This window comes from Homarus americanus, unplaced genomic scaffold (genome assembly GCF_018991925.1).
Source record: "Homarus americanus isolate GMGI-L3 unplaced genomic scaffold, GMGI_Hamer_2.0 scaffold8226, whole genome shotgun sequence".
In the NCBI taxonomy this organism is placed as follows: domain Eukaryota; kingdom Metazoa; phylum Arthropoda; class Malacostraca; order Decapoda; family Nephropidae; genus Homarus; species Homarus americanus.
Window position 1 is genome coordinate 602,152 of NW_024717620.1, and position 25,776 is coordinate 627,927.

A 25,776-nucleotide genomic window follows, 5' to 3' on the forward strand; every position below is an offset into this window, starting at 1 on the left:
GACATTAACTTGGCGACTGTATTTCTCTTAAGTATTAATTGTGTGCATGTACCATCATAAAATTAAGATGTTATTTTTACTACAACATAGGTATGTGCCTTCAAAAAGTGGAGTTTGGGGGTCAGGCCGGTTTCTATTGGGATTAATCCCATATGTTCTGTTGTTCACTTAACGCGGATTTCACTTAACTTGGGACCCTCTGGGTTCAATTGACCGAGTTAAGTGGGGTACAACTGTATGCAAATTTATAGATACTGAATGCTCAAAAAGTTCCCAGAAGCTTAGCCACTTAGTTGAGCCACCATCAAAGGTTGGCAAGGTTAGTGGAGGTAACTTAACATCCACTGGCTTTTGTAGATTCATCCACCGTGAACTGGGTATTATCTGTCCATCTATTAGAGCGATAAACATTAATTCCTTGTTTATATTGTACACTAGCAATCATTTCTCTAGCCAACTCATCTTCATCATCTATTAGTTCATACAATAATTTATCATGTTTAGAGAAGAAATTGAGTGTACCTTGAATAGTCTGTTTCATTACCAATAAATCACTTGATGTAACAGTTGAGAAAATCATCAAAATCCATTACTAACCAAGTAATGCTTGCTTAGTAGCCTCCTCTCACCTTCCTGTGTTATTTTCATTTTGGCTTCAGTCACGCTTACTTAAGGATAAGCGACTGTTACAGCAAACCAACAAACTTAATATTTCTTATTGAATACAATTAACGATTATAATGGAAATATTACAAGAAAGTGTCATCATGGAAACAGCAGGCTAGACTAATCATGAATTGATAAATCATTAAGCTAACTTACTAAATTTATGGCTAATTATTACATTTACGTTCTGCTATTCAACATGATAGGTTAGCAGTTACGATAATATTTACATCTCTAAAACACTATACTGTACACAATATTTACAACGTACTCTGAATATGGTAAATGATGGGCAAAACATAAAACTCAGGAAATACTGTACAAGGTAAAACTGATTTATTGTAACACAATAGATATTTATAGTTTAATTAGCCTATTGTAAGTTGGTGAGCTTCATTTGCTGAAGGAACTGCACAACTTTTCATTACTAATTGGTACATATTTTACGTTTCCATTGTTTACTGGCAGTAAATGGTAAATATTTTTCATGTCTGAAGCTAAAAGTTGCATCCCCCCCCCACACTAGTGGTGATGTTACATTTAACCAAAAAGATGCTGGTGTTTTATCCCAGCAGTGGGTGGACCAGCATTTTAGCTTAAGGTCCGCGTAGGTAATATTCCTAAAATCTAAAAAAAAAAAAAAAAAAAAAAGTTTGTTCAGGTTTTGTCCGAATTATCCGAAGTCTGGATTAAAGGGGGTCCGAATTAACGAGGGTCGACTGTACATAGATTCATTCAGTCACAGTTAAGGTAAAATATACTTGGGATGTAATATTTTAATGAAAACACGGTATTGTAGTTTTCTTTTGTTTCAAATTTATTTAACAAAGATTGATGTTTCAAATGTAATGAACAAAAATTTATGTCCAGTATCTATAAATAAACTTTAATAAATGAATACTTTGTTTTACATCGTCCTGTGCTACCATACCATGGATTTGGCTACTTTGGGCTTGTTATGATGACGCAAGAGATCTGCCCTGGCAACTGTACCGACACTCACAGCTGGTGGTGCGTTGGTGCATCGTTTCCATTGTTTACTGGTAGTTACTGGTAAATATTTTTCAACCTAACGAAACTATTACCCGTTTAGAGGTCGACCCCCAATTTTTTGCCAAATAATTTGGTCTTAAAAACTGGAACTACACAGGTATATACGGTAAATAAGGACATGGGGGGGCAGCACATATACGCGGATTTTTAACATCCATGGGTATCTGTTACGTAACCCCCGCGTATGTTAAGGGCCGACTGTATATATATTGTTCATATCTCCCTTTTCTCTTCTCTTCTATTTTCTACTTTCTCTTAAACGTTGTGTTATGCAATTGTGTCTAAACGCCCCAGCAATATTTGCTCTTCTGTTAACTCCTAAACAAATGGTTAGCACTTTAAGTTGAGTATATATTGTCTTTAATACAATTAGTGTGATCTAATCAGGTTTAATATAGGCCCAACGAGAGCAATAGGCTGCATGGGAAAAGGAATTCCCATGGCTAATGGAGGCAAGAAACAATGCTCAAGTGTCATTTTGTGGACTGAGTGAACACTCTGTAGCCGAGGAAGGTTGCAATTGAAGTGCATTCTGATGGCAAAGCCCACAAAATGTGCACATCTGCCGTTAGCTTTACGAGGGCTACTGTGTTTCATGTAGGTGGCCCTTTGAAGCTACAAGAACATACTGTAGTGAGCCACTCAAGAAAGCTGAACTGCAGCTGCCAGTTACTGTAAGTTGTCACTGTTCAGTATCAACTATCAACCACTTAAGTGAAGTGATAAAGAACAATGGTGCAGGAAGTAAACTAGAAAACTTGTGGTTGTATCAAAGAAAGTGTTCAATGTTGATCAATAGTGTCATCTCCCCTTCCCTTGAGGAGGAGCTGTAGAAGAAAATGATAAATGCCAGGAAATACTGCCTGTGGAATGACGAGTCTACTGATGTGTCAAGTGACAAAAACTTATGTGTGTGTGTGTGTGTGTGTGTGTGTTACATTTTACGATGATACTGTTAGAAAAATGGTAACTGCTTTCATAGCACTTATGTGTCACTGAAACTACAGGCAAAGCATTATTTAAGGCTACTAAGGCTCTGCTTGACAAGAGTGGTAATGCTATCAAAGATTGCATAGGATACTCAAGTGATGGAGCACGCAACGTGACCGGGAAAAATGACCCGCTGTGGTCCCATAGTAAAACCCGGGTGCCTGACTGCAATGTACATGCCACAGCCTAACTTTGTGTTTCCAAAAAGGGTTTGACAAACTCCCATCCAAAGTGATTTAGAAAAAGTACTCTAAGGCGCGAAAACAAGATACTGTTTGAGACAACGAAAGCTGCAAATTAAAGGCCGGGTACGCCCCTCCCATTCTTGAGCCTCTTGGCAACTCTGTGGTTAGTGAGGGTTAAGGTGAATTACAATATTCTAGTCAACTGGATACAACTAAAAAAGTACTTTGAATGTGTTAATGTATGAGGATTCCGTGATGTACGTCACAAGGCTCACTCGCTGGCAATCTTTCGTAACGCAGGGAACCCTTGTCTCCAGGCCCTGAGCAGAAAGGTTTGGGGTGATTTTCTATCAATTTTCTCAGATTTTCCGGTAATTGCGCATTACTGTATGCAGTTACTGCCCTACTTACGACCACTCGGACATACAACCGCCTCAGTCGCACCAAAATTTTGTCAAATTACGTATTTTCGAGTCCCAACGTCAGTGATTGCGCTGTGTACTGACAAAAAAAATTTTTGTAATTCACTTTAAAATGGCTGGCAAGCTTAAGAGTGAGTTTTGTGGTGCTGAGAAGAAAAAGAGACACCCATTTTAGATTTTTTATGTATTATTTAAGCATTTTTGACTTACGACCTGGATTTAGGTCCCTAACCCCGTCGTAAGTCGGGGAGCAGCTGTATTTCATAATCTCCCAGACCCAGAAATAAAAATTTGGACAGATTTTCCAGATTTTTGTTGCGAATATTCAGAAAATGATCCAGATTTTCAACCTCGGAATTTGTTCCCAAACCAGGATTTTAGGGATTATTCCAGAAAAATTCCGAGCAAATTTCAATTCGGGCTATTGGAGAGTTCCGGGTTTGAGGGATTCCGGCTAATGGCGATATTACTAGTACAGCCCCCCCCTCCCCCCAATTTGTGGATTTTTATTTCATGGTCCTCTATTATTCATGGAAGACACTCTGGATGTACCCTTGAATGTCTGTGGGTAGTTTTAAAGTTGTCGTCATTTTTGCGGCTGGGACAGAGAGCCATTCATTCTAGAGACAGTAATTTCCTTTGTGTGTATTGTAAACATGTGTGTGTGTGTGTGTGTAGACACACACACACATATATACAATACAATACATATATACAATCGGAAACAAATTTATTAAAAATGTGACATTCTACCCTCAAGTCAGTGCTTTAATAAATAAAGCAAGGACTTGAGGGAAGAATGTAACATTTTTAATAATTTTTTTTTTCTGATTATTTGTGAGAATATTTTCCCATTATTATTTATTTGTATGTATTGTGTGTGTGTGTCTCTACACACACACACACACACACACACACATATTTACAATACAGGTAAAAGAAATAATTGTCCTAAGGGCAAACACATAAAGGGAATATACATTTCTTTGTAAACAAATAAAAATCCCCCCCTCCCCCCAGTCAGCAAATGTTATTCGCGAATTTGGCGATTCGCGGCCATTTTGAGAACCTAATCCCCGCGAATTTGAGGGGCCCCTGTATATACGGTCCCACACAAAGCAAACAAACCCAGTTCCAGTAAACAGGACATCAATTAAGTTGTAATAGAAAAATTTCCCAAAATGAGAAGTGTGTATCAGATAAACTGTGTCAAAATACTAATCTAGACATATGTCACATGTGTGAAAGTATTATTTTAGGCATGTGTCAAAATGTGTCAAATTGGCTGAGGGGTTATGGAACCTGCTATCATCATCATCATCAAAGATAAATAAAAAACACATTACTTCCAATGGATTATTATTATTTACATGTAGTGTTTATTGTAGGCAATGTTCTTAAACATTTACCATCCTTATCAACCAAACCATGAAACTTTTCCCCAACTGAACTAAGGTTTATCAATGTGTGATCTCTGCAGAATACTGAGAGTCTATTGAAAGTTTAAATGTAAGTCTTCAGGGGTAAAGTTTGGATGGTCCAGGAACATATCCCCTATTCCAATGGTTCTTACCTTTCACCTACTTAACTGCCTTTTGACATCCAACTAAAAAAACTCAATACACATATTTTATAAAATTTCTAGACGTTTATTATTGTATTTCATCTGGTATTAATGGAAGGGTTGACAATTATTCTTCTCCACAAGTATTTGAAGTCTTGGTGAGGTGCAAGAATGAGCACTCAGCATGTCAATTTCAACATCAAGCCTGTTTAAATACTTACGCCCTATTATTAAACAACATCTTCCCTTGAAGAGGGTCGTCGTGTTTCAACCCAAGTTTTAAACTAAATGTGTCCTGAGGGACACCAAAGTACAGTATTTAACGGGGTGGTGTGGCGGTAAAATGAACTAATTCCAATATTATAAATTAATTTTATTGAAATTAGTTCATTTTGCCGCCACACCACCCCATTAAGTACAGTACTGCGGAGTCCCTCAGGACTCATTTAGTTTAAAACTCGGGTTGAAACACGACGACCCTCTTCAAGGGAAGATGTTGTTTAATAATACGGGCGTCAGTCTTCACAGTAACAAGACTGTCTCACAAAGGTAGGTGGAAGAAAAAGGAACAATCACTAACAATGCGTGCTAACTAAGTTCTGGGTAAACAGGCAAATATTTCACTCAAATCTTTATAAATTGGTAGGAATTTGAAATCATAATGAGCAGATGAATTGAATTTTATATTGAGAAAATTACCTCCCAAATACTAAAAGTTTGACAAATTTGGAGAAAAATTTTGAAATTTAATAAGGACATCAATAATCTGAGATCTGCAAATGTATCTTTATAGTTATTTAGGAAGAGCTGAAAAATAAATTGGGAACCCCAGGCTCCAGTAACACTGTCCCAGCCCAGTTAAACACAACTGCAGCCCTGATATGTTTTCAAACACCGACATTACTTTTTCTTCTTAATTTAAAATTTTATGTTAGTCTTTCTATTACTGAATTTCACCTACAAAATTTTTTATATTACCCTTGTGGGGGACCATGAAATAGAATGACATCTCTGGCAACACTACATAAAGTTAAGAGTTTATCGTGCCCTACATTGCCTTGCCAAAGTATAAATTACAAATTTATTTTGTGAGAATATATATTCAGTCATTAATGTTCAATTCCCCCCCCCCCCATACCCTGAAAGACTGGCACGCCCCCAAGTTAAGAACCAAAGCCTTATTCCATCATCTAATAATGGGTTCCTCAGTCATGGTCTTCCCAAGTAACATACGCCATGCAATTGAGGAGGGCAACCTATGTGCTTCTCATACATTAATAGTGGCCAAAAACAGTCTTTCTTTACATTTTACACAACTTCAAACTGCAGTTTACATTGTTTTGGTTTAGTAGAAAATCATGATATTCAATAACAACACAACACATTAAGTGTACATGCTTGTGGGAGGCTGTGGGGGTTGTGAGGCTTCATCGATACAGATTGAAACAATATGACGGCCAGGAATCATAGCCAACCCCAAGACTCGTGGCTCCTCTTCTCTTCCATCCTCTAAAACAAAGAAATGGTTAGAGTACATCGCCATATATAGTACTAAAATAATACAAAAATTTCTACTAAAATATCATAAATGTAACACCACTGTTCTGGCATACACAAAGAACTAATCCTGAAATTCTACTTTGTGATCAAAGGCTGTGTGTATGGCCTCAGAGTAAGTGAGCTGACAGATGTTTTCAGTGCATCCAACCTTCACCATCCAGGTTGTGAAGTTGTCTGGTGAACACAGTAGCTAAAACACACCTTTAGTCTGGTACCATATTTTATGGCACATAAGATGCACTTTTTTAAATGAAAAATGACTAGAATATTAGCCTGCGATCTGTATGTGAAGTTGTGGTCTCCCATAAGCTAATAAATCCCCAAGGTGCAGTCTCCAGAAAGCTAAATTCTACTTAACCCAACTTAAACATAATATCATTACAGTATTTTCTTGATTTACTGAACAAATCTGAGCCACCCGTTCGTTAAATGGAAAATTCCGCTAAATCGAGCTCTCGGTCAACTAAGTGTATATCTTCTATTGCCCACAAATTTGATGTACTTGGGTTCTGTGAGACCAAACTCACTAATGATAGTCAACATTTGTATAACATTCCTAATTATAATAGACACTGCGTCAACACGTCACGACACAGTGGTGGTGTCGCCCTATATGTTAATATTAAGTATAACGCTTCTGTAAGAGATGATTCAAAGGTTCAGGAGGAGTTTATGTTGAGTGTTTTCACTGAATTACGCAACGACACACGAAATATCCGAGTAGGAATAACCTACAGAAGACCACACAAATGTAAGGAACTTTCTTGATAAATTTTTGGAGTTTATCACTATCATAAGCTCTGAAAGGAAACCTTGATCTATTAAAATCCGAGACAGACACCTCAGTAATTGACCTTCTTGCTACCTGTCATTCTAAGCTCTTCCTCAACACAATAACCAAACCCACTAGAGTAACTGCCACCTCTGCCACTGTGATAGATCATATCTGGACTAACAACACTCCTAACAATCTTGCAATTGAAATTATTTATAACAATATCTCAGATCACTTCCCAGTTTTTGCCATGTATAAAACAGCCACAAGACCTGAAAGGTCTAGTAGAGTCTCAGTACAATACAGAGACTACTGCACTGACGACATGCTACTTTTGAAAACAACCTAATGAATGCTAACTGGGATCTTGTCTATGCCTCCGACAACCCTAACGTGAACAGTTGCAACTTCTCTTGCATCTTCAATGCTGCTTTGATAAATGCTTCCCCCTCAAGACCAAGTTAGTAAAACCTGTATCTATATCCAAACCCTATATCACAAAGAAAATTTGCAAAAAACCCATAACTTTCGGTGATGCTTACCAAAGTATCAGAAATAGAGTAACTCAAGCAGTTAGAAGTGCCAGACATAGCTATTATACAAATAAGCTCTAGTCAACATCAGGCAACAGTAAGAAAACCTGGAGTACAGGTATAATCAATTCTAATCAGAACAGGAACACACAGCCTTTGGCCCCCCCACTCAGCTTTTATGATAAATCATTCAGTTGTAACGGAACCCTCCCCCATTACCAACCACTTTAATGACTTTTTTATCAATGTTGGCAAAAATCTTGCAGAGAGTATCCCTGATCACCATGTGGAATCTAGAGCCTACCTGCAAAACAGACAGCAAAATGAGCTGTTCCTCTCCCTTGTCACAGCAGATGAATTACTGACCATCATGAAAATGTTCAAAGATGCAGCAGCAGGCGATGATAATATACCATTGAGCATCATTAAGAAAGTAGCCCACTTATTACTACCTGTTTTCCTACACATTTGTAACTCCTTCACTAGTGGTGTCTTTCTGGATAAACTGAAAATTGCGCTAAAGTTCACCCAGCATATAAAAAATCTGGGGACAAGAGTCTTTCCAAGAATTACCACCACATATCAGTCTTCCCAGCCTTAAGTAAGATACTGGAGAAGCTAGCATGTAGTAGACTAAATTCCTTCTGCAGGGTCAATAACATCCTTACAGACTTTCAGTTTGGATTTAGAGCTAGAAGGTCAATTGAGAGTGCTCCTTTACTAATGACATCTTAAAACTCCTTTGATGAGAGTCAGTTCACAGTCGGTATATTCTTGGACCTCTCTAAAGCCTTTGATACTGTCGACCATACCATCCTCCTTTCAAAGCTTGAACATTATGGCATTGGGGGCCTATCCCAGCAATATGTCTGCTATAATAATCATCAATCTGACTCCTCGCCAATCTTGTATGGTATCCCTCAAGGCTCCATTCTCGGACCAGTAATGTTTTTGTTGTACATAAACGATAGGTTCCACACCAGCACACTCATAAAATACAACTTATTTGCAGACGATAGTAATCTCTATGCTAGCAACTCGGATCTGCATTCCTTGATGAGAACTATGAACATTGAATTGACTAAAGTCAGGATCTGAGTAACATGTAATAAACTGACCTTAAACCTTGAAAAAACCCACTACACGATCTTTCACAGAAGGAAAAACATACTCCCAGATGTGGACCCCCTGTACCTTGGAAATACAGTCCTCAAAAGTGAACAAAATACTAAATTCCTCGGAGTTATTGTTGACAAGAAACTTAGCTGGAGAAACCACATACAAGCCATTCACAGTAAGGTCAATAAACAGTGCGGTATCATGTATCACACTTGACAGTCACTCACTTATAGCAATGAAAGAAATCTATTATGATCTTGTTTACCAACACCTGATACACTGTCACACACAATGGGGGGGCCTCTGGCTCTACAAAAACACAACCCCTGATCACTGCACAAAAGAGTGTTGTGTGAACAATGACTTAACTGAAAAAAAACTAATCACACTAACAATGTGCTAAATTGAAAATATAAAAATTTGAGGATATTATCACCTACTGCTGTGCCTTATTTTATTACGAATCTGTCAATCACTTGATTGACAATAATTATTTCCAGTTCCAGAATAATCAGATACAACTTGAGGCACCCAGAGCTACTAAGACCACACCCCATGCACTGCTCTCAGTCTCAGGCCTCCATAAAATATCATGGTGTGAAAGTGTGAAACAACTTACCCCCACCCATCCCAGCAAAGACTACGCTCCCTTCCTTTAAATCTTCTCTTAAAAAATATCTATTGTCTTAATATTTTTGTAATACAGGGGACTCCCCAAATTTGCTGGGGTTAGGTTCTCAAATTGGCCTCGAATCGCCAAATCCGCGAATAACATTTGCGGACCAGGGGGTACATTTTCGCTTTTTACTTGTGTACAAAGAAATGTATATCCCTTTATGTGTTTGTCCTGAAGACAATTATTTCATTTACCTGTAGTATTGTATATATATATATATGTGTGTGTGTGTGTGTGTGTGTGTAGACACACACACACACTACTACTACTACTTTACTCTCACTTGGAAATGAGTATGAAGATCATCCAGCTATGATACAATGATATGAGGTATTAGGGATGTCACCAAGGTTAGTGAGTTTTGTGGTGACTCAAGAGACCGATACAGGACCCGCAGCGTCTTTCACATTTGTTGCACATGTGGAGGGCGTCACCTACTGTGGGAGGGGTGGGGGCAGGGTCTTTCCGGCGGTGGCGCTTGTCTTCCTTGGTTTGCAGTCAGGCTAACTCGAAAGTATTGACACCTCGTGTGGTGCTCTTCCAAGCGTTACGATGTGGAGTAATCGACTCCCAGGTGAGGGGGGTCAATTCGGAACTTTTTCAGGTTTGTCTTAAGACTACAGCTCCTCCCCGACTAACGTCCTACTCGACTTACAACCTGCCTCAGTCGTACCAAAATTTTGTCAAATTACGTATTTTTGAGTCCAAATGTCAGTACACAGAAAAAAATTTTGTTTGTAATTCACTTTAAAATGGCTGGCAAGCTTAAAAGTGAGAGTTTTGTGGTGCTGAGAAGAAAGAGAGACACCCATTTTAGATTTTCTATGTATTATTTAAGCATTTTCGACTTACGACCTGGAATTGGGTCCCTAACCCCGTCGTAAGTCGGGGAGGAGCTGTATCCTCATACCTTTTCAATTGCCCGCCGGCGTAATACAAGCATCTAATTCACTTTGGAATTCTCCATTGTTACTTGCCCCAAAGCCAGATGGTACCTGGAGGCCCTGCGTAGACTATCGTCATCTTAACAGAGTCACTATCCCCTACCATTTCCCGATGCCTTTGTTGGGAGATCAGTTGAAGAGTCTAGGTCATAGTAAAGTTTTTTCAACCCTGGACCTGCTATCAGGTTTCTGGCAAGTGCCAATGGACGAGGAAAGTCGACCCTGAAAGTCCTTCAGTACACCCTCGGGACATTGGGAATTCCTATGCTTGCCCTTTGGACTACATAGTAGCCTGATTTCATTTTCAAGGTTGATGACAAGTATTTTTCCATCCATTTTAGGCTCTGAAATCCTAGTGTACCTGGATGATATATTTGTCATGTCTCCAGACGTTTCCTCACACCTCGTGAGACTGGAACATGTGTTTGCTAAACTACAAGATGCTAATTTAAAGTTAAAATTGTCACAATGTAAGTTTTTACAACCTAGAATACAATATTTAGGGCATGTGGTTGACCAAGATGGAGTTAGTGTTGATGCTAGCAAAGATGAAGTCATCCATAAATATCCTATACCAAAGTCAGCAGATGATGTACGCTCTGTCATTGGTATGGTGGGTTTTTATCATTCCTTTATACAGGGATTTTCAAAAATAGCTCTTCCTTTAACTGATTTACTTAAGAAAGATGTACCTTTCAAGTGGGAAGAACAGAATTTGTTCTGGACAGGTTAACTGACAGGAAAAAAAGTGCTTTCAGAAATTGTTCAGGACAGGTTAATTGAAAGGGAAAAAAGTGCTTTTAGAATTTGTTCAGGACAGGTTAACTGACAGGGAAAAAAAGTGCTTTCAGAAATTGTTCAGGACAGGTTAATTGACAGGGAAAAAAGTGCTTTCAGAAATTGTTCAGGACAGGTTAATTGACGGAAAAAAGATTAAATGACCAAATCAAGGAGGAGAAACTGGAAACATTTTAAACAATGTACTGTACTGTTTGCAGTACAAGTAAATAATGGCAAGCAGAAAACATTCTCTATAAAAGCAGATGGTGACAACAACAGTGTTCAGTTTTCGTCATTAAGTCAGCCTGTACACAAAGTGCAGTATGTCACTCCTGTTGGATGCTTAAATCAGTTTGGTGCCTACCATCTGGTCTGAGATGCTCTGTACATGATCCAAGGATGATGTTATTATCTCTGTCAGTACACACGAAGGAACCAACAAGAGTACGGCCATCTGTCATCTCTATCTTCATGGATGAGTGCAGCCACTTCTCAAGCTTCATGCGGCCAGGAGTACTCTGGAGAACAAAGTCCCATTAATGGTTTGTCATTTGCCTAACACTGTTTCTGCTTTTAACAGCCAGTGATTGAGGCATGTCAACAGAAAACCCCAAAAAGGTAAAATCTGAAATATGAGCTATTATCAAATACAGTACAGCAAGTCCCCGTTGAAAATAATCCTTTCAATGAATCCCCACTAACACAAAACCAAGTTTTTACTACCCATTTGCAGATTAATGAAAGATTGTTCGACTACTACAAAAGGTAAGTCATAGAGCTTTTGTGTGATTCACATCTTAAGTGGTGAGTACAGACTAAGGAGTGATTACTGACAAGGCTAATATATACAATAAAGGAGAGTGAGATCAATTCCCTAGGGACAGCAGGTGTTCACCATATTCAGGTCATAAGGTAGGGTGACCCAACCCTTTCACCTGGTTACAAATCTTCTTAATCACAAAATTATCCAGTTTGTACATGCCATTACTCAAATTCATGTTGACAGATTCGGTATGTTTAATGAGACTAGATTCTATAATGTTCCTACTGACAATTGAATTATACAAGGTAATATTGTATTGAGAAGGCATTATCCCAGTCAGTTGCAATGCTTATTATCTCTCATATGAATGAACAGAGCATTGGATTCTTGGACTGTCCTAACACTATATTTATGTTGTTTATGTCTAGTTACAAGATCTTTACCTGTCTGGCCTTAGTAGAACATATTACATTCCTTGCGAGGAACCTTGTAAATGTAGCCACCTGCACTGCTGGGGGAGTTCTTAATTACCATTTGTTTTACAGTGCATGAGTAACTAAATGTTACATTTACGTTACAGGTTTTCAGTTGTAGAAGAATTTGAGATAAATTTTTTTTAAATGGTAATCCAGGGTACTAAAAGATTCTTATTGTCATGGGGAGGGTTAGGATCAGTCCTATAAAAAGATTTCTTAGTGATGTTTAGGCATTTGTCTATACAAGAGCTCAGGTATTTTAAGTTGAAACCAATATTATATGATTTATTTATATTCCTCATCAATGAATTATGGTCTGCATATTCATAGAGCATGTATAAAAACATTGATGAAAATACTGACTGTTTGACTCTATTATGGTGAGCAGAATAATAATGAACACACATTAGTAGATTTCCTATAAATACTGAACTTGAAGGTGTTACTTACTCTGCTGATCAGACAGTCTAGGAATGGTAATTTACAGTCACTTTCTAATTCCAGTGTGAATTTGATCGAGAGGGCTAAGTTGTTAAGTACGTAGTGGTAGAAAGGTCTTCATTACATGGCCAAAGACACATTACATCATCTACATATCTAAACCACACTGCTGAAGGTGGTAAAATATTGAAGTAAAACCTCGATAAATCAGATCTCAATAAATAGGAATTTGCCTTTTTCGGACTCCGAGATGATCTAGTCACTAAAAGTACAGTGGTCCCTCGGTTAGGGAACACATGCTCTGGTCACTAGAAGTACAGTGCTCCCTCGGTTAACGAACACATGCTCTGGTCACTAGAAGTACAGTGGTACCTCGGTTAACGAACACATGCTCTGGTCACTAGAAGTACAGTGGTCCCTCGGTTAACGAACACATGCTCTGGTCAGTAGAAGTACAGTGGTCCCTCGGTTAACGAACACATGCTCTGGTCACTAGAAGTACAGTGGTCCCTGGGTTAGCGAACACATGCTCTGGTCACTAGTACAGTGGTCCCTCGGCTAATGAACACATGCTCTGGTCACTAGAAGTACAGTGGTCCCTGGGTTAGTGAACACATGATCTGGTCACTAGAAGTACAGTGGTCCCTGGGTTAACGAACACATGATCTGGTCACTAGAAGTACAGTGGTCCCTGGGTTAACGAACACATGATCTGGTCACTAGAAGTACAGTGGTCCCTGGGTTAGTGAACACATGATCTGGTCACTAGAAGTACAGTGGTCCCTGGGTTAGCGAACACATGCTCTGGTCACTAGAAGTACAGTGGTCCCTCGGTTAGCGAACACAATTCGTTCCAGAAGGTCGTTCGTTAACCGAAACCATTGTTTCAATGGGATTTTGGGTAATTGGTTACAGCTCACCAAAAATTACATACAAGCTAAAAATAAATGTAGTAAAATACACATACTTTGAGGTGTGCATGTAGAAGGCTCCTAGTTGATGATGGGAATTGGAATGGGGGTGGAGGAGAAGGGAGAAGAGAAGGCATTGGGGTGGAAGAGAAATCGCCCCGTGCTTCATGCCGCCATTTCACCCATAAAATTTTAGTTCATTTGGTGTAATTCAAGATTATTTTCTTTAAATCAACACTGCACTGTATTATATGTTGTCAATATGTAAAATAAACTTCAGAATGACCAATAATTGTACTGTAAAAACATAAAAATAGTTTATGTTCAAGAGTCTCAAGCAAGAAGCTTCCTCCACTAAGCAGGGACACACACTGACGCCATTTTGGGTGTGTTGAGTGGCTGTTTGGCGTGCCAAAAACTAGTTCCCTGTGCCTAAATTATGTTAAATAATTGTTAAAATGACTAAAAATTTTAATATAAAAATTAGAAAATTATTGAAAAGAACAACCTTCTTGATATTTACTCAAATGGTAATGAATTCAAGCCCTAAAACCGATTACCTGTACTGTATTGGTGGACTAATACTACAGCTGGTGAGCAGGCGAAAGCAGGTGAAAACATGTTGGGAAAAATTTGTAAGGAATTCGTTCACCGAATTTTTTTTCGTTAACCGAATTGAATATTCCTATGGAAGGTAAATCGTTAACCGAAATTTCGTTAACCGAGGCATTTGTTAACCGAGGGATCACTGTACTAAAAAATATAAAAAATAAAATAAGAAATGAGGGAAGATTAAATAAAAAAAAAATCTGATGAAATGAACAACACTTACTGAATACTCTACAGTGGTCTAATCAGATTTGCTTTTCATTTGTTTTGAGGGCGGGCAGGTGGGTTGAGCCTTCGATGTTGAGCGGCAGGAATTGGACAGTGATTACATAAGAACATCAAGATCGTCTTAGTAATGTGAAAGTGCAAATCGATGTAGGATTTTTAATGCTAGACGCGATTGTTTTTTTGAAAACTCAATTTCCACCGAGTTGGAGGTACAGCCAAGGTCACGAAGCCTATAACCACAAAACCACTGCCATATGTCAAAGCTTTTATTTAATTTTTTCAAGGAGTTGTGGTCACGGCTGTGATAAAGGTCAACCAGGGAGTGTAGTACTGTGATTTCAGGTAAATCAGTTCATAGTGTCATCAGTGACCCCAGAAGAGGCTGTAAATAACTTAAAGTGAATACATATTGGCAAGCAAGCTGGAAAGGCACCGTGCCAGCTGAAACCAAGTTGTGTCATAGGTGCCACAGAGACTTTAAATTTCATTTTGTTTGTGTGCTTTCTCAAGGACTGAAACTGTGCCTACAATACACCATTCACAGGGAGATACAGTGTACGCAGTCACAGAAGACAACTCTATAGGCAACAGAGAGCAGCAAAGTACTGTTCTTTTTCTCTCTTTACTTTTTTAAATAGGTGTAGATCTATACACAGTCTGCACCCCCCACCACAACAACAACAACCATGAGTTTGATATGTGATTACTGCAGGGAGACGTCAGATATGGAGGATACAGGCCTGACCCTTACGGCATTTAGGAAGTTGCAAACTGCCGTAAAGCATGATGGCTGTTGCTGGAATTGCCCTGCCTGCATAGTCAAGGTGAATGAGGCGATTGCAAGCCATAAGGGAACGAGTTCTCTAGGGACGAAAATAGATGAAGCTGGAGCCCTGCTGGTTGCCAAACTAGAGCAAGTTGGGAAAGAGATCCTTGCTAAGACTGAGGAAGTAGCAGATAGAATGGAGATGGTTGCTAAGAGGAGTTATGCTGACATATTAGCAGGGCCACGGGAGGGGGCGGAGAGTAATGCAGGATCAGAACAGGTTCTACAGCAGCTAGGGACTCTGAAGAAGTGTGTCGAAGAAATGAAAATTAACGGACCTACTGTTAGGGGAGAGGAGGAGCAACAGGAACGTTTCCAGCACAGGAACAATGTACTGTAATAGTTTTTGGAGTCCCAGAGAGCCAGGCGGAGGGAACTGTGAGTAAGGTAACACACGATAAGATGCAGTTTCAAATATTTGTACAGAGGTTCTGAAGATTCCATCAACCCCTCAGGATGTGAGGAGGCTGGGACAAAAGCAGGGGCATAAGCCTCGCCCCCACAGGATCACACTAGCAAGTGGGGAAGAGAAATGAAAGGTTATTTGGCAGGCAAAAAACTTAGCAAGGAGCGAGGCATCTCAGAGTGTATTCATTCACCCAGATCGCACAGTAATGCAGAGGGAACAGCACAAAAAGCTCCTGCAGGACTTGAAGCAGAAGAGGGAGGAGTCAAGGAAGAACGGGGACGGGTGTACATGGGTTATATTCAGGGGAAGGGTAGTGGAAGCAAGTGTGCCGACACAGGGCCAAGGGGCAGCAGTGGACCCTCCACCCGCTCTAACCCCCACCCGGGAGGTGGCACCAGCTCCGCCTACCAGACTGGAGGAGGTGAGCGCCGTGTAAGCAATGACATTTCTAACCACACCCTGCAAAATACAGTGTACTTAGCAAATGCTGCACCTTCTGAGAATGGGGGGGGGGGTTACTACTAAGAGCAGAGACGTTGCCGAGAACAAATTCTGGCTTGAATGTCATGTACACTAATACTGACACGTTCCTTGATAAGAGAGAGGAGTTTGAAACACTACTGAAAGTACACCAACCAGATATTGTAGGAGTTGTAGAACTGTTGTACAAGAACAGGAGAATTGACCCAGAGGAATGTGAGTTCAGTATTGCTGACATTTACGAACCTTTCTCAAGAAACTTGCAAGAGGGGTGTGGATATCTATGCTAGGCAAGACCTTAGAGCCAGCCAGGCGAGAGTACAGGGAGAGGATGTTTTTGAAGAGTCCAAATGGTGTAAAATTAAATTAAAAGGAGGGGACTTACTTATCATCGGGTGTATCTACAGATCCCCAAACTGTGGCCCACTAAATCAAAGGAACTTAAAAGCCTTAATAGACAATGCAGCAATGCTCAACCCTAGCCACCTCCTTATCATGGGGGACTTTAACTATAGCGACATCAACTGGAGAAACGAGTCCACCCCAAATGACTTGAATAAGCCTGCTACCCTATTTGTAGAAACTCTGAGAGATAATTTTCTGTTCCAACATGTTAGAGACCCGACACATTACAGAGGGGAGCAAACACCGAAGCCACTTGACCTCATCATAACAAACGAGGAGGGTATGGTGGCCAAACTGGAACACCTTGCCCAGTTGCCACCAGTCACCATATAGTAGTGTCATTCAGATTTAACTGTTACCTAGTTCAGGATAAGGCCAGGCCAAGGTGCAAAAATTACAAGGGAAATTACAAAAGGATGAGGGAAGAGACGAGAGGTATCAACCGGCCTGACTCATTAAGGTACAAGAACGCAGACACTACGCTGAGTATCATAACTAGTAAAGTGACTCAGTTGATCGATAAATATACACCCAAGACCAAACCCAGTGCCTCTAGGAATACGAGGGGATCCCTACACATGAACCATGAGGCGGTCGACAAAGTTCAGAAGAAAACCCAGAAATTCAAGACGTGGGTTGGGTCAAACGATGAGCAGGACAGGAGAATGTATGCAAGAGCCAGAAACCAAGCAAAGATAGAATGTAGAAGGGCTGAAGGGCTGAAAAGAATTTCCAGAGGCTTGTTTGCAAGCGAGGTCAAGTCAAACCCAAAGGCGTTTGACCGCTATGCAAAGTCGAAATTGAAAATGCGAGTAGGAGTATCAGACCTGAGGCTTGAAGATGGTAGTTACAGAGATTTTGACCAGGATAAAGCTGAGGCATTGAACAGCTTCTTTTCCTCAGTGTTCACAAGAGAGGATGCGATTAACTTTCCTGCATTTGAGGACAGATGGTTCGACACAGCACTGACCCACATTGTGTTCACAGAAGAGGGTATTAGAAATAAACTGTCCAGGCTAAAGGTCCATAAGAGTCCCGGACCTGACATGGTGCATCCCAGAGTGCAAAGAGAGTTGTGCAACGAGCTTACCGAGCCCCTGAAGATCCTGTTTTGTAAATGCCTGGATGAAAAAATGGTCCCCAGTGAATGGAAAGTGGCTTATGCGAGTCCTATCTTCAAGAAGGGCGATCGTCACTCCACGAACAACTATAAACCGATGAGCCTGACCAGCATAATACAGTGGGGTATGCTATAACGAACGTAATTGGTTCCAGAACCTCGTTCGTTATAGGATTAATCCGTTCCAGGCCCCCAAATACAACCACTTAACACTGAAAAAATTCTGTGGAAAATGTAAAAAATACGGTACTTTATCTTACCTTAGTGTTATTCAGCATGCAGGTACCCCTAAACACTGGCACATCACTATCACTTCCACTGGGAGTCTTGGCTTTAAGGTCCTCAAACAATTGTCTGGCCTTCTCACACATTATAGCTTCACTAATGTTACCACCTGCCATTTCTTTCTCCTTTATCCACACTAAGAGTAAATTTTCCATCTCTTCAATCACATTACACTTTGCTTTGCTAAGTCTAAAGATTCCCTTAGCCACTTGCACAGTTTTTAACTCCTCTTTATTCTTCAAAATCATACATATAGTCGATTTAGCCATCCCATATTCATCACTAAGTTTCGCAATGCTTCTTCCATTCTCACGTTTCTTTATAATTTCTTTCTTAGTTTCAAGGGTTATTAGCTTTCTCACTCGCTTTGGACGACTCATTGTTACAATTGTATACTTGTATAACAAAATAGTTATACAAATAACGCGAATTTCCACATCAAAAGACGAAATTTCAACAATAACAGTGGTGCACTGGCTACACAATGAGACAAAGATGGCGCCTGACGCTCTTGTTGTGGGTCGCGGTACAACAATATTCATGCGCCAGGCGAAATAGTCCGGTATTCATCCGCGTTCGTTGTAGGAGTTGCGTTCGTTATAGCATTCTCAATTTTATAGGTAAAACCGTTCGTTATAGGAATATTCGTAGTAGGATCCGTTCGTTATAGCATACCCCACTGCATGTAAAGTACTTGAGAGTATTATCAGAGATGCCGCAATGGAACATCTAATACGAAACAACCTTGTAAAGGATTGCCAACACGGTTTTATGCCAGGGCGCTCCTGCTTAACACAATTGCTCAAGGTATTGGATATTTGGACCCATATTCTGGAATGGGGTGGTAATATTGACAATATTTACCTAGATTTTGCCAAGGCTTTTGACAGTGTACCCCATGAAAGGCTGAAAATCAAACTGGAAGGGTACAGAAATCGGGGAAATGTCCTAGAGTGAATAGAAGAGTTTCTAAATGACCGCAAGCAGTGTGTGGTGATTAATGGCATGAAATCGTCATCCGTACCAGTCACAAGTGGGGTACCACAGGGCAGTGTATTGGGCCTGCTGTTGTTTGTGTGTTTCATAAATGACATGCCTGACGTTGTACACTCCTCCATACGAATGTTTGCCGATGACGCCAAGTTATTTTGGGAAATCAAGACCCAAGCAGACTGTGAAGAGCTGCAGAAGGACCTCTGTGGGCTCCAGGAATGGTCGAAGAAATGGCTGCTGAGATTCAATGTCATGAAGTGTAAGAGGATGCACCTGGGGCGTACCAACGATAATGAGGTGTATCATATGTCCCAACAGGATGAAGAAACAGCACTAGTTGAGACTGAATGTGAGAAGGACCTAGGTGTGTATGTTGACAATGAGCTGAAGTTCTCGGGCCATTGCGAGAAGAAGGTAAATCAGGCAAATAAAGTACTGGGTCTTATAAGAAGGTCGTTCAGATATCTAGACGGTCCACCCCTCACAACGATCTTCAAGAGTGAAGTGCTTCCCCACCTGGAGTACTGTCACCCCGTCTGGTCCCCGAGATATGCTAGGGACTGTCAGTTGGTTGAAAATGTTCAAAGGAGGGCCACCAGACTGGTGCCTGCACTTCGGCACCTCAGCTACCCTGAGAGATTGGAGCGCCTGAACTTGCCTAGCTTATATTACAGACGAGCAAGGGGTGACCTAGTTGGGGTGTATAAACATCTCAGGGGGCACTACTCAGTTGAGTGTCCTTCTTGGAGCTGGCGGACGCTCGCCCCACAAGGGTCACAGCTCAAGATTGAAGAAGCCGCAAGTCCAGAAACTGTGAGGGCAAACTTTTTCGGAGTGAGGGTTGTAAACTTTTGGAACAATCTACCAGAGAGTGTTGTGACGGCACCGAGCGTGAGCTCTTTCAAGACAAGACTTGACCAACACTGGAGCGGGTTCAGGTACATTCAGGAGCCGGTGCATGCCCAGTACTTGCCAACAATGCGTGACGGAGACGTGACCGATTGCCCGGGCGGCTAACGAGCGGATCAGTGGTGAAGAGGATAAAGGAAAAAGTAAAGGTATAAGCCTACTGAGAACTAAGACACTGTAAGCAGATGGGGGCTGATTCAGTATTATATTCTCATATGATTGGCCTCTTATGGTTTATGGTTCATCATCATTAATATAACATCATCAGTAATAGAGAAAAAATACAATACTGTATGTAATTTGTAATATGACTTGAAAATAAAAGGATAAACCTTATCAGAAGGTTGTTTACTCAAGACGCGTTCGTGTGACAGCTTTCAATAGACCAGCTTATAACGGGTCACTATAACACACTGTATAGTATTGATATTAAGATACCTTCTTAAAAACGCTATTTACTACCAATGAGTGTTATATGATGACTCAGTTTGGCTACTTGTATTTAGACAAATGATTAATGAATAAACCAGGTATATGCAGATGCATAATACTTTACACTACAGTATTACTTATTAAATGATGATTAATACACTACAATAGTATTTATTAGGTGGTGATAAATACACTGCAATAGTATTTATTAAGTGATGATAAATACACAACTGTACTGTACTAATTTACTAAGTGTTGAAGACAGACATGGTAAGCCAATCAGCTGTTTGCTCTTTGTAAACATATGAGTATGAAATGACTCATGGTGTTCAGTGTGGGATTTTCTTTCAGGAAAGTTGATTCTTTTAGGGTAATATTTTATCAACCTGGTGCCAAATGATCCTAAATTATTTGAGAATTGTGGTGGAATTGTATAAGAAATGTTAAAGGAATCTTGTTGGAGTTTGGGGGAGGGAGCCACCCACCCATGCTACCCCCCTCCCCACCCCTCTGCCAGCTGCTCCCAGATAAACACTTGTCTTCCACACACAATATACTCCTACACTTATTAGTTCTTATTTCTATCTTTATAGTACTGTACAGTATACAGTTTTCTCTTTATTCATATGATATATTCTGTGGTTACTTACATATAACACTTTACAGTAAATAACATTCATCTCGGTGACAACAGTTGTTGTCAACAAGACTTTCTTGTCTGATTTTCAACCCAGAGAGTTGTTTCATATTTTTTATTTTATTGTTGATGCAAAATTCTTTTAATAACCTTCTTTTACACTTAAAGACCTTAGTTGTTGAAGTGCAGTATTAGCATAACATAACTGATTTTCTTTAAACAGTTCAGATAAGCAGTGTTATCTGCAACTCCCCCGCCCCCTATATTCGCTTTTCTCGGACTTTCGCATTTTACGGACTGGGGTCTGCCCCAATTAGTCCGATTTATTGAGGTTCTACTGTATTTAATAGATTTTTTCTCAAAAAAAACAAAAAAACATACAGTAGTACCCCGCTTAACACGCTTTCACTTAACGCGTTTTCGCATATACGCGGTGCCTTGCCAAAGCTGAACTTTCACTTAACGCGGCATTTTTCATCATATACGCGGTGAGTGTCCGGCTCGAGAGCTATTTTTAGATTCGCACCACCCCCCACCCGCCACCCTGCCTGACTGCCTGTTTTAGCTCATAAAATTCATACAAATTACCCAGCCAGAATATAATTTACATTGCTGGAATTCTTATAATTTGGTGATCATTTTGAATATAAACAACATATATTTTGCATTAAACATACAATTTTTAGATAAAAATTGTTCTCTAGGTAATTATGTTATCTTTTGTCCAAAATATATGACATTTATATTCAAAATATTCCTGGTCTTACAAGGAATCCAGCAATGTCAATTATATTATCCTAACTTTAGTTTGAGGTATTATTTATTAAAATTTAGTGGTTATCCCACACATCTCCTTGGGACGGTTGGTGGGGGGTGGGGGGGGGGGGGAGGGAGGGACCGACCGACCGACCATCTGTTACCCGGTGAAGAATTATTTTTTTTTTTATTAACTGAAGATATTTGTTTTAGCTCATAAAATTCATACAAATTACCGGTCAGAATATAATTTACATTGCTGGAATTCTTATAATTTGGTGATCATTTTGAATATAAACAACATATATTTTGCATTAAACATACAATTTTTAGATAAAAATTGTTCTCTAGGTAATTATGTTATCTTTTGTCCAAAATATATGACATTTATATTCAAAATATTCCTGGTCTTACAAGGAATCCAGCAATGTCAATTATATTATCCTAACTTTAATCTGAGGTATTATTTAATACTAAATGTTAAAAACTCTTGAATGGAGGATTGGTGGGGGTGGGGGGAGGGTTGGGACTGACCACACGGTTGGAAGAGGGGGGGAAGGCAAGGTGGGGTACTTTGATTGACAGATAGTGTCGAAGAATATTTTTTTTTTTTTATTAACTGAAGATATTTGTTTTAGCTCATAAAATTCATACAAATTATCCGGCCAGAATATAATTTACATTGCTGGAATTCTTATAATTTGGTGATCATTTTGAATATAAACAACATATATTTTGCATTAAACATACAATTTTTAGATAAAAATTGTTCTCTAGGTAATTATGTTATCTTTTGTGAAAAATATATGACATTTATATTCAAAATATTCCTGGTCTTACAAGGAATCCAGCAATGTCAATTATATTATCCTAACTTTAGTTTGAGGAATTATTTATTACTATACCTGGTTTTCCCCCAAAAATTTCTCAGAGGGAAGAGCCAGTGAGTGTAGTGTGAGAAGAGGGGGAGGGAGTTGAGTCCATTATTTGAATGGACATTAACTTGGCGACTGTATTTCTCTATTTCTCTTAAGTATTAATTGTGTGCATGTACCATCATAAAATTAAGATGTTATTTTTACTACAACATAGTTATTTGTCGTCAAAAAGTGGAGTTTGGGGGTCGGGCTGGGTTCTATTGGAATTAATCCCATATGTTCTGTTATTCACTTAACATGGTTTTCACTTAACGCGGGACCCTCTGGGTTCAATTGACCGCGTTAAGTGGGGTACAACTGTACATCGTATTTTTTCTAATGTGTTTAATATTTTATATTAACCATGATAAAACATACACCATAAAAGGCTGATCATTGGTGAAAAGGGGAGTGCCTGCACCTTGCCTGCCTGCACCTTGCCTGCCTGCCAGCCTCCCTGCCTGCACCTTGCATGCCTGCCTGCTCTCTGCCTGCACCTTGCATGCCTGCCTGCTCTCTGCCTGCACCTTGCATGCCTGCCTGCTCTCTGCCTGCACCTTGCATGCCTGCCTGCTCTCTGCCTGCACCTTGCATGCCTGCTTGCTCTCTGCCTGCACCTTGCATGCCTGCCTGCTCTCTGCCTGCCTGCACCTGCCTGCATGCCTGCCTGCTCTCTGCCTGCACCTTGCATGCCTGCCTGCTCTCTGCCTGCACCTTGCATGCCTGCCTGCTCTCTGCCTGCACCTTGCATGCCTGCCTGCTCTCTGCCTGCACCTTGCATGCTCCCTGCCTCCCTCCCACTCACAGTGTCTCACACAAAAGTTTGTGAACTAGATGTTGTTTATGATGTGGTGCTGGAGTATTAATATATGAATAATGATAAACAATATTGTATTGTTAATGACAGTTCAGTAGTTTGATGAATAGTAGTGACGACTGTCATTGATGATACAATATTGCTTATTTATTACAGGTCCACAATCCCTTTTCCGCAATTCCGAAATCCGAAAAGTTCTGAAAACTGAAAGTTTTTTTTGGAGCATCACTCGTGTGCACGACATAACCAGAGTGATGCCGAACATGACCTGATGCGGCCGAAGCTTACACAGGTGTGAGGCGTCAGTTGTGTCTCAGCACAATGTAACTTACATTGCAGGAATCCTTGTAAGACAGAGAATAATTTGAATATATACATCATATATTTTGCTCAAGAGATACAAATTTTAGTCCATTAGTGTAGTACATTTTGGTACAAGTTATTCAACTAATATTTTTGGGTAAATATGCATAACCTTCTTCATATATTTTTGCTCATTTACATGCACACATTATCCTAAATACATACAGTAATATCTCCATTAGCCTGAATCCCTCAAACCCGAAACTCTCCGATAGCCAGGATTGAAATTTTCTCGGAAAATTGTTCCCAAAGCCGGAAAATTCCGGCTTTGGGAGCGATTTTCTGAAGGGCGCATTTTCTGGAAATTGTGAGAAAATTTTTCCGTTACCCGGAAAATTCCGGGGATGAGGGATTTTTTCTGGCTTTGAGAGAGTCGTCTCATTACCCAGAAATCTCTCATCCCCGGAAGTGCTCTGCACCAATTGTTCCGGCAAAAGGGGATATCACTGTATTGGGAAAATTTTCTCAGAATTTTCTGGAATCCCTCTTAACTGGAACTCTCTGATAGCCGGAATTGAAATTTGCTCCGAATTTTCCCGGAAAATTCTCTCAATTCCGTGTTTGAGAACAAATTCCGAGGTCGTAAATCCAGAGCATTTTCTGAAAATTAAAAATTAAAAAAATCTGGATAATCTTTCCAAATTTATGTTTCCGAGTTTGGGAGCAAAGGTCAATTATGAAATACAGTAATGTGCAATTACAGTTGTACCCCACTTAACGCGGTCAATTGAACCCAGAGGGTCCCGCGTTAAGTGAAATCCGCGTTAAGTGAACAACAGAACATATGGGATTAATTCCAATAGAAACCGGCCCGACCCCCAAACTCCACTTTTTGAAGGCACATACCTATGTTGTAGTAAAAATAACATCTTAATTTTATGATGGTACATGCACACAATTAATACTTAAGAGAAATAGAGAAATACAGTCGCCAAGTTAATGTCCATTCAAATAATGGACTCAACTCCCTCCCCCTCTCACACTACACAGCCGGCTAACAGATGGTCGGTCGGTCCCTCCCTCCCCCCCCCACCCCCCACCAACCGTCCCAAGGAGATGTGTGGGATAACCTCAAACTAAAGTTAGGAAAATATAATTGACATTGCTGGATTCCTTGTAAGACCAGGAATATTTTGAATATAAATGTCATATATTTTGGACAAAAGATAACATAGTTACCTAGAGAAAAATTTTTATCTAAAAATTGTAAGTTTAAAGCAAAATATATGATGTTTATATTCAAAATGATCACCAAATTATAAGAATTCCAGCAATGTAAATTATATTCTGACCGGGTAATTTGTATGAATTTTATGAGCTAAAACAAATATCTTCAGTTAATAAAAAAAAAATAATCTTCACGACACTATCTGTCAATCAAAGTACCCCACCTTGCCTCCCCCCCTCTTCCAACCGCGCGGTCAGTCCCAACCCTCCCCCCCACCCCCCACCAATCCTCCCTTCCAGAGTTTTTAACATTTAGTATTATATAATACCTCAGATTAAAGTTAGGATAATATAATTGACATTGCTGGATTCCTTGTAAGACCAGGAATATTTTGAATATAAATGTCATATATTTTGCACAAAAGATACCATAGTTACCTAGAGAAAAATTTTTATCTAAAAATTGTAAGTTTAAAGCAAAATATATGATGTTTATATTCAAAATGATCACCAAATTATAAGAATTCCAGCAATGTAAATTATATTCTGACCGGGTAATTTGTAT

General features: G+C 39.7%; 1 protein-coding gene across 2 annotated transcripts in view; it reads right to left on the bottom strand.

Annotated features, from left to right (window-relative positions):
* Window positions 1-5,652: 5,652 nt before the first annotated feature.
* The window catches only part of LOC121858934 (N-alpha-acetyltransferase 38, NatC auxiliary subunit-like), a 67,186-nt gene continuing 47,062 nt past the window's right edge, over window positions 5,653-25,776 (bottom strand). For both annotated transcript variants that reach the window (XM_042355588.1, XM_042355587.1), the window contains exons 4-5: window positions 11,632-11,785; window positions 5,653-6,389 (exon numbers count right to left, since the gene is read on the bottom strand). In XM_042355588.1, coding sequence (XP_042211522.1) covers window positions 6,265-6,389; window positions 11,632-11,785 — 279 coding nt within the window. In that variant the 3' untranslated portion in view covers window positions 5,653-6,264. The remainder of the gene's footprint in view (window positions 6,390-11,631; window positions 11,786-25,776) is intronic.